The 10057-nt window shown below is 43.5% G+C and overlaps 2 protein-coding genes across 4 annotated transcripts in view; one reads left to right on the top strand and one right to left on the bottom strand.

Moving 5' to 3' along the window:
- Nucleotides 1-70: 70 nt before the first annotated feature.
- The window catches only part of foxh1 (forkhead box H1), a 14779-nt gene continuing 4792 nt past the window's right edge, over nt 71-10057 (bottom strand). The window contains exons 2-4 of the mRNA XM_053640375.1: nt 4883-5356; nt 3354-3458; nt 71-3032 (exon numbers count right to left, since the gene is read on the bottom strand). Of these exons, the coding sequence (XP_053496350.1) occupies nt 2166-3032; nt 3354-3458; nt 4883-5356 (1446 nt within the window). The 3' untranslated portion in view covers nt 71-2165. The remainder of the gene's footprint in view (nt 3033-3353; nt 3459-4882; nt 5357-10057) is intronic.
- The window catches only part of ppp1r16a (protein phosphatase 1, regulatory subunit 16A), a 20735-nt gene continuing 19674 nt past the window's right edge, over nt 8997-10057 (top strand). For all 3 annotated transcript variants that reach the window (XM_053639581.1, XM_053639579.1, XM_053639582.1), the window contains exon 1: nt 8997-9133. The gene's annotated coding sequence lies outside the window, so the exon portion shown is untranslated. The remainder of the gene's footprint in view (nt 9134-10057) is intronic.

The raw sequence follows: 10057 nt of genomic DNA, 5'->3' as shown, positions 1-10057 counted from the left end.
TAGTGTGTGGAGGCCATTACAATTAGCCTATTGGTCATATAGTGCACTAGTTAGGGAGTAAAGGCCAGTAATGGTGTCATATTGGATAAATAGTGCACTAGCTAGGGACTAGAGGCCATTATGGGCAGCCTATTGTATAAATAGTGCACTAGCTAGGGACTAGAGGCCATTATTCACGGCCTATTGGACAAATACTGCACTAGATAGGGACTAGAAGCCATTGTTGGCACGTTATTTGATAAATAGTGGACTAGGCACTGTGTAGAAGCCAGTAATGGTGGCCGATTAGACACACAGTGCACTAGATAGTATGCAGAGGCCATTACTAGCGGCCTATAGGACATATAGTGCACCAGTTAGGGTGTAGAAGCCATCACTGATGGCCTATTAAATAAATAGTGTACTAGATAGGGACTAGAGGCCATTATTGGTGGCCTTTTGGGGTTCCTTGGACAGGGTGTAGAATTATAAACATACACCACAACAGCTTTACTACACTACAGCGGGGGTTATTAGCGACACTACACGTCTCCGTGATAAATCATTATTGATCGTGTTCTAGAGTTACAGAGATGCTAACGCTACACTATTCAGAGTGATGAACTGACATCATCTCATGCTGTATAAACAACGAGCCTCACACCTCCCAAACTGTAACGTGACCGTCTCGACTACACAAAGTTCCCCCAGCGGACCACGTCTGATTTCCTCACCCCGGCGCTGCTGAATTCTGGATTCTCATTGGTCAGAAGGTGTCGCTTAGTTTTCTATTCCACCGTCGTATTAATTTCACAACGGAGAAGAAAAAAGGGAGGCTGGTGGGGAAATTATAGGTTTATAGGGTTCCAGAAACTTGTTTTGGGCACGTTTCACAATGTAACCATAAATGAAGAAAAAAAAAAGTACACCGTGTCATCATTTAAAAAAAAACAAAACTTTTTTTTAATTATTTTTTTTTATAAATCATTGACAAGTTCCTGTGCTCTTAGAGAAATAAATACTCAGAGCCGTGCTGTTCTAGGAAAACGGATCAAACATGAATGATTATTTTCCTATAACAGCACCACCCTGAGCGTTTTATTCCTCTCACATCACTTTTAATTCACCACACGACGGCAACTTATATAAAATTTTTAAAAATAAAACTACCTGAAGTCCGTTCCACTTGGAGTAAACAAGAGGACAACGTGGGGAACATGCGACACACTTCCAAATTTAAAATAACACAAGAATAAAATAAACCATATACAGGATGTGCGCACAAATGGTTCGGGTCCCTTTAAAATCTCAAGAACAACAACAACAAAAAAAAATTAGGACGAGGATTAGGAAAGAAATGGACAGAACCATTGGGATGAATGGGTTTTTTTGGTATAAAATAGCCTTTAACAATAAAGAACAATGTCTCTCACACACACACACACACACACACACACACACACACACCTATCTGCATTTGATAAGTTTCCCCTGAATAGCTCAGGAGATTGCAGACTAACGACGAGCCATCAACATGCAGATGTAGCGGCACCGAGATTCTCTCAAACCAGGGGGTTGGGACTCTCTCTCTGTCTCTCTCACACACACACACACACACACACACACACACACACACACACACACACACACACACACTCTCATCTGTAACCCATGTGATCAACACCATCCATCAGATCAATGCGACGAACACTAATCAGACCATCAGTTAGCATGACCGTTCACAGTAGCATTACAGCCACGTGTGGAATTTAGCACGCAGGTTAGCCGTGTAGCATTTTAGCATTCACAAAAGGAGAAAAGTAGTAGGTAGTAGGATTTCCTTTTAAAAATGTTTCAGGATAAAATTGAGGTAGAAGTGACACGAAAAGCGTGTAAACATCAGATAAATACGCTGTTTTGGCAACACGTCGCTTTTCAAAACACAACATTCAAACGTCGAGGTGAACATTTAAAAAAAAAAAAAAAAAATGTAAAAAAGATAAAATGAGTGCAAACTGTCAGTGCAAAGGATTTGGACATTGTTGCGCTACATTCATCAGCAGATTTCCCTGAAGCAATCCCAAGCGGACGCGGTGAAAGTAAACCGTGGACATTTCCGCCTTCGGACGGAGAGCGAAACGTTATCATTTTCCCCGTGTAAAAATATTCTCTCGGTAGCAGCAGCGTTAGGAATACTTGCTAAACGGAGGTCCGTATTGGTTTGGTGGCGTATGCACGTCGAACACGCTCTTGTTGGGCGGAACCGACTGCAACATACTGTCCAAGTCCATCAGAAGGGGCGGAGCTTGTAGCGAAACACGCCCCCCGGACAACAGAGGCCAGTACGAACGGGCGCCAAAGTGATTGGGCGTGATGTGATGGCTGTAGAACGGAACGGAGCCGAGAGGGACGAACGGGTTTGTGCTGAAACGCATGCTGGGCGGGGCTACAGCGTTCGGAGGGGTGTATTTGGCGTAGGAAGTTGGCAGCTCCCAAGGAGGAGGAGGAGGAGGAGGTGCTGAAGCACCGCGCTTCACCATTTTGCTCGGCGGGAAATAATCGTTGGGTCCTCCATCGGTCCCTCGTTTCCTCGCCTCGAATCGTGTCAGCCCTCTCCAGTCTTCATCCGACGACGAGGATGATGCGGGACTGGCGGAACTTGCCGACGCGCTCCGATTGGCCGACATATATCGAGGCCGTGGCGAGCAATGATTAGGCTCCACCCCCCACCCATCACTTCTGCCCCTAAGCACGTCCGCCGATCTAAAGCTGTGCAAGAGCGAATCGATAGCAAAGGACGAGTCGAGTTTGGGACGATAAAGGTCTTCTGGAGTGGGGGACGGGCGACGGCTGGGCGCGGCCGGCTGCGTCTCGTTTTGCGGAGCGGGAGTGTGCCCTTGCAGGATGTAAGGCGCCAGGTCCTGTGCGAAGATGGTTTCGTCTTGTCTGGACACAGCCGTGTTCTGCCTCTTCAGCAGCTCCAGAGGAACCCTGCTCACCTCCACGGCCCAGAAATTCCCCTTTCCCTGAGGCTTCCCCGGGTCCTTCAGCACCTGGAGAGAGAGCGCGAGAGAGATTCGTCAACTTTATACACCAAAAAACAAAAACATACGAGGAATATTCGCAGTTATCTAGCTAGCTTAGCAGAGGTTGTGAAAGACTGAAAGATTGGTGGATCATCTTCGCGACTGGTCGTGTGACATAACCTAAGCACCGCCCTTTGTGGACCATCACAATAATAATGAACGTTATGGGATGCCGTATAGATTCCTAACACCACACGCATACTCCTGGATCACGCTAATCACGCTAATTGTAACCGCTCTGACGGAATCAAAAGGAAGTCGGCGCACGGACGTCGAGGACATACACACCTTGATGAAGCAGTCGTAGGAGGACAGGTTGTGACGCACCGAATCTCTCCATCCTTTGTAGTTCCCTTTGAAGAAGGGGAAGAGTGTGCTGATCTCTTTCAGGATCTTGAGCAGATGAAAGGAGAAAAGTACATCACTGAGACATGCATCACCACCATATTATTATTATTATTATTATTATTATGAAAAGTGATTATGAAACACAGACTACAGAGAGCTGTTAGCATTACCCATGACCAGGGCTGTGTCCAAATATGTGATCGAAAAATAAAAAGAAGTCTCGACTACAATTTTAAAAACAGCATGTAGTTGGGGACGGTGGTAGGGTAGGGTGGTAAGACACCACAGCCGAGTGGACATTACAAGGTTTTTTTCTAGCTAGCTAGAATGTAACGTCTCAAGCTTGCTCAAATTAACCGGCAACCTACGTTATAAGCCAACGACCTGACAAGCTACCGAGATAAAACGGCCGACGACATTAAAGTTTTGAGGGGAAACTTGGAGGCCTACTCTTTGTTCAGTTCCTTTCTGGAAATTTCCACCCTGCTACTTTACCAGCTACGTTATTATGAAAATATCTCAAGAGCTAGTGAAGCTAGTATTATACTGTCGCTAGCTAGCTACTCTCCAACACCGGTTAACATACAAGTTGGGTTTCCTGCATAAAATTTAACGCGCCCGTCTAAAGCCGGAGCATTAAAACAGCGTCACACGCTCAGCTCAATGACTACTTAAGTGACCTATAGTGCATTATGGGTAGTCCAGCCGTTTAATTCCCGCTCATTAACCTAGGCGACATTTTGACCCTTACACACTTGATAGTGTGCATTACTTTCACTCCCTCCCTCCATCCCTCATTCTTATCACCCCGTCCGAGCAGACTCAGAGCTCCGGTTTCAACTCGTAGTGGATAGTATTATAAATGAAACCATTTCTAAGGTTTGTTCATTAATGTTGTTTATCGTATTAAGATTTCTTCATGCTGTATTTATTATAAGTCAATTTACAGGATCATTTGAAACCCCACCCCCTAATAAAAGTTCATCTTATCTTTAACTATCACCACAACTAGTTAGGAGGCCTGGGCCTAGGAAGTTTTGGATGGTTTAAAAAAAAAATTCTTACACAAGACAACATTGTATTGTAGGAAAAAAGTTCTACTGTAAGGACATTTAAAAAAAAAAAAAAAAAAAAAAAAAAAAGGTGGTGTGTGTATATATATATATATATATATATATGTATGTATGTGTGTGTGTGTGTGTGTAAATAATCAACTCTTAACCCAGACAGGAATATTAAATCAACTCAAATGAATCAAACTATCTGCAGTGTGAGCAGTTTACAGAAGAATGGAAGCAGGCAGTGGAGAGTTTCAGAGTAGCACCTGATGCAGCACACGGTAATTGTTTTAAAATAAAGTTATGATGATGTATTGATGTCTGTAATGTGGACTTGACTCATATTTCATCTGGGGGATATGGTGCAAAAGAAGGGGTGTTTCAGCATTTCCTCCAGGTGTTGAGTCTTACCTGGGAGAGAGTGAGCTTCTTCTGCGGTGAGTTCTGGATCACCATGGCGATCATTGCCAGGTAAGAGTATGGCGGTTTCGGGTAGCGCTGGTAGTTCTTCTTCTTGCAGGCGTTCGGCGCATACTCTCCGGCGTGCTGATCCGCGGGGAGTCGGGAGGCACCGTGAGTCCCAGCCCGAGGCGCGTCCATCAATCCGGGTACAGGTTTCTCTTCAGGGCCGGTTAGCTGTGGTAACACACTCCCCATAGCCCTGCTGGGTTGCGCAAAAACGCCGTCCATGACCCCGGAGTTTGGGCGCAAAGTTTCCTCGGAGGTCCCGGTGCACCGCGGCAGAGTTGAGATCTGTAGCCGGACTCCGGACTCCCTGTGCGGGCTGAGCGCGCCGCGCCACTCCGCTCCCCCCCGGAGCTTTGTCATGCTGATGATGATGATAGAGGAGGAGGAGGAAAGTTGAGGGCTCCGCGTCCTCGCTGTCTGGGGAGCAAACAATTAACAGTTTCACGTCAATCCCGCTGTGTAAATAGAGAGGGCAACCATCAGCCCCCTTATAGGCTAGAGGAGGGGGTGGAAACTACATCTGGTTCATTTCTAGCCTATATCAATTTTTTTTTTTTAAACTAAATGTTTTTGAGGTCATATGCGTGATGTTTGACACATTACTGATCTTTCAGCACTATCAGAACTTAAAGGGTAAAAGTAAGCTGAACTGAGATTTATGGAACGACTTCATTTCTCCTCTGGTAAAGTTTTTGGAGAAGCTCAAACAAGGATTCATGACTACATCCAAAGCATGGAACGTCAGCATCTAAAATCAGCAGAGACATCTTACAGAAAGTTCCAGTACCACTGTACCTGAATGGCCGACCCCCCCCCCGGACAGTTTGTTTATAGTAAGCACTGGGGGGGGGGGGGGGCTTGTTCACAAACCGTGACAGAAACTGTGGGTTTTAAAAGGGACAGACAATCACATGGGATGGGGTGATAGAGAGAGAGAGAAGTAATGTAGCATAATGGTTTCACTCAATAAACAAAAGAAGCCAAGATACACACGGCTAATAAACACACTCTCAGGTCACACAGAGATTAAAAGCATAGCCATCAATACCAAGCAATAAATAAACCAAATAACATTCAGGTCATTTACACAGAATGTCATTTACACAGAATGTCATTTACACTTTGCCCCCCCCCAATATATAACATCAGGAAGCCTTTAGGATTTGGGTCTACTATAAGTTGAGTGCCTTTATGTACACGACACATTTCATACTGTACGATTGGAACACAGCCTCCAAACTGTACACACAATCCACTGTTCCCAGTGCAGTAACGCCCGAGTTTCCTCCCTGTCAGCGAGGCAGTGCAGAAGTTCCACTTCTGGATGAGGAACGAGAGGAGAAAAGAAGGTTTCAGGTAGTGAGAGAGGAGACCATGAACACTTCACATTTCACCTGCTCACTCAGTCAGGGCTTAAGAAAGAAAAGAACAAAAAGGAAGAATGTTGTTGTTTTTTTTAAAAGTGCATCTCTGGGATACCTGGGTGAGAAGACAGGAAAGAAAAAGAAAGAAAGAAAGAAAGAAAAGGATAAGGATAGGGAAGATGGGGGAAAAAACAAGATACAGGAAGAAAAGAAAAACAAGTGAAAGAAAATAAAGACAAAAAAGGAACCTGGATGGATAGATGGATGGATAAACAAAAGAAGAGGAAAAGAAAGATGAATAAATGTCAGAGACGGTTGGAACTAGAAGAAGTAAAATAAGAAAGTAAGAAAGAACAAGTTGCAAAATGAATGAATGAAAGTGTCAAAGATTATGAAAGTGTGCTGAAGATAAACATGTTTGTTCAGGACACACACACACACACTTCACCTGTGTTTCAGTGAAAGTCTGTCCCTTTAGCACAAACTCTGTGCTTTTGTTTTACAGCTTGGAATCTTGTTCCTCTGAAAAGCAGAAACTCCAGGAAATCCTAATGTATAGAGATAGAGAGAGAGAGTGTGTGTGTGTGTGTGTTGATGAGGCTCCACACTACCACCTGCAGCTCTAATTAGACTCAGACTGAGATTGGCCCAAACACACAGCACTGAAACCAAGCAGATTTCATACCTCGATGATCACACACACACACACACACACTCTGCTGAACAAGCCCCCCCACTGATTTCGAGACGCTGAGGCTGAAAGGTCGACTCGTCCTGCTGAGAAAATCCCAGTGAACCCTACACACTCCGGCTTTGTCCTGAATCTCAGTCTGAGCTGCTGTTAGACTCCAAAGGGACCCTATTACTCACTCTCTCTCTCTCTCTCTCTCTCTCTCTATATATATATATACACGTAATTTAAAAAATAAGACAAAAAAAATCAAAGAATTCATTTTAAAACACTTCAGAGTTGACCTTCACACACACATTTTCTTTATTTCTTTGATGTACTGATATATATATATATTTGGATATAAATCAGCATCATTTCATAGTTTTATTTTTATTTTATTACATAGTGAATTATACAATAAATTTTGACTACGTAGAAATGATACATTTCTCATGGCGATGCTCGTTTACTCGTATAATGACTTGATTTCTATTTCATTTTCCGTTTGGGTTCAAATATTAGCCACTTTTTTTCCCCCAGCATCTTTTTCAGTGACTGAGACTGATCTTTATGAGGAATCACAGTGGGGTTTTTTTTCAGAAATGTCCTGCTTTGCGTCGATCTGAACTTTTCCGTCTCGTAATCTCTGGGCGTCTCGGCTGATAGGAAACTGAACGACGTCTAATTCAAAGCAGACAGGAGTGTGTGTGTGTGTGTGTTTCCCATCATCCTCTGCACAGCGTCAGCGTGAAGCGCAATCTCCAGATTAAAGACTCAATCTGTGACTCGTCTCTGAAACTCTGTGAACGAGGCGGTAACTTGTGTCTTTTCATAAATAAAAACCTGCTGCGAGAGCCAGACTGTTCACTATTTCACCATTTCAGATCCCTGCTGAAAAAACCCCAACAACAATAGAAACCATCACAGACATTCTAATACCATTACAACCCAGCAGCTGTTAACCATTAAAACCATTACCGTTATTGGTCTTTAATGATGTCCATGAGACATAACATGCCACCAATAGAAGGCAACAAATTACCAGTAGAGACCCACAGGGACCGTTAGAGTTTCCGTTGAAGCCAATACAATTCCCTTTTTAAACATTAAAACCATTACAAACTCGATAAGGGTTTCCACTGTTTTTTTTTGGGGGGGGGGGACTGTGGTTCGATTCCCAATGCGGCCCTGTGTGTGTGGAGTTCGCATGCTCTCCCCGTGCTGCGGGGGTTTCCTCCCCCACTCCAAAGACATGCATGGTAGGCTGATTGGCATGTCCAAAGTGTCCATAGTGTATGAATGGGTGTGTGAGTGTGCCCTGTGATGGATTGGCACCCCTTCCAGGGATAGACTCCAGGTTCCCCGTGACCCTGTAGGATAAGCTGTACCGAAGATGGATGGATGGATGTTTGAGCACTCAATAACCATCCAAACTGCTTATTTACCGATGTATTTATTGATTTATTTCTTACATTTGTTTAGTTGTCTATCTATTTATCTACTGTCTGTTTGTTTCATAACAACATATTTTTTTAGAGGTAGCTAATAAATAATTTTTTAAAAATCAGCAATTAAACGTTTAAAAAAACTCTACTTTTTTCTGATTTCCAGTTTGATTCTGATTATTTGATAAGAAATAAATATATGTGCAGTTAGTAAGTTAGCACTAGCTTAGTTCACTACAGTAGAACAGAACCAACCACAGAGCCACAGAGAAAAACAAAAGACATGCTTTTTTATAAAGGCGTCAATGTTTTTATTTATTTCTTTCTTTTTTAACCGCTCTTTTTTAAGTCCCGAAATCGGAAATGACGTTATTACAACGTCAACATTACCACAAGAAAACAAACGGTATTCACCTGTATAGCGTCTCGGCTTAATGTCTCCATCTAGTGGACAAAGTGAATAAAGCGACTAAAAGAAATAATCGCTGTTTGGTCAGATGTGCGCATTACAGGCAGAAATAATGTCATCGCCCCCTGGCGGATGAAGGCGGTAAAGCGGCTGTTTAAGTGGGACAGCCAGCGGCGCGGTTGTTATGGAGAAGCTTTGCCCCGTCGAGCTGCAGACATGGAGCCGCTACTCGGGACGTAACCGGGCCGATTAACGCGGATATGACTTCGCCAGGCCCTTACAGCCAACTTTCAAGCGAAACAGGTTTGATACTTGACTGCTTTCCTCTTTTTACGCACTTTATGGGAATGTTTTTAGTTATGTTCTGAAGACTGGCGTTAAAAAAAAAAACAAGAAAAAACCCCCGCTCGCTCGGTTTCCGCGACAGGTTTCCTTTCCAAGTTACCTTACGCTATGCTACGTTACGCTACGCTATGCTAACTAGCCAGGTTCTCTTTCACGCATAACACAACTTTTACTTCAACCACCTTTTCAGACGTTATTTTGCGTCTTTTAAAAAAAACCCCACTTAGTTCGTCGTGTTGTTCGTCCTACACGATACCCGTTTTCATTCATTATGAAACATCCTGTCAGAGACGTTCGTTTTCTCTTCCCACCTGTATTGCGGCAAGACCCGCCCTTCCTCCCCGGGATTGGGCCATGCGCTCAGGGTTCTGCGCCGTGATAGGAGGAAACGCGTGCGAGTACGCGCGGTTAGCCAATCACATCGCAGAATAGAGCGCGTGTCGGAATGCGGACGGGATAAAGAAAAACGAACGCGTATGTCGAGGCTAAAGGCTAGCCTGGTGAACATCCTGCTAACAGCAAACAAGCGACAACTGGCTTTAGTGGCAGTTTATTCTTTTATTTATTTACTTTTAAAGTGCTGGAGTTGTTTAAAGCTTAACAATATGATGTAACTTGAAATATTTAGTTTTCAGATAAGTCATGTTTTAGAATATTTAATCATACAATTCAAAAAGAAATGTTTTGTTTTTCATAATATTTAACATTTCCCACTGTGTTAATCAATAAAAGCATTAAAAAAGAGCGAGTTGGGTAAGTTTTATAGGTTTATGGTTATTGTAGGGGGTGTGTGTGTGTGTGTGTGTGTGTGTGTGTCCCCGAGGTTTTCCTTATCTCAGATTGAACTGATTAACATTGGGGTGTAATATAACACTCTCTCTC

Source organism: Ictalurus furcatus, chromosome 13 (assembly GCF_023375685.1).
Source record: "Ictalurus furcatus strain D&B chromosome 13, Billie_1.0, whole genome shotgun sequence".
Taxonomy (NCBI): Eukaryota; Metazoa; Chordata; class Actinopteri; order Siluriformes; family Ictaluridae; genus Ictalurus; species Ictalurus furcatus.
The sequence above is the reverse complement of the archived record's forward strand: the minus strand, read 5'-3'. Positions and strand labels throughout refer to the sequence as shown.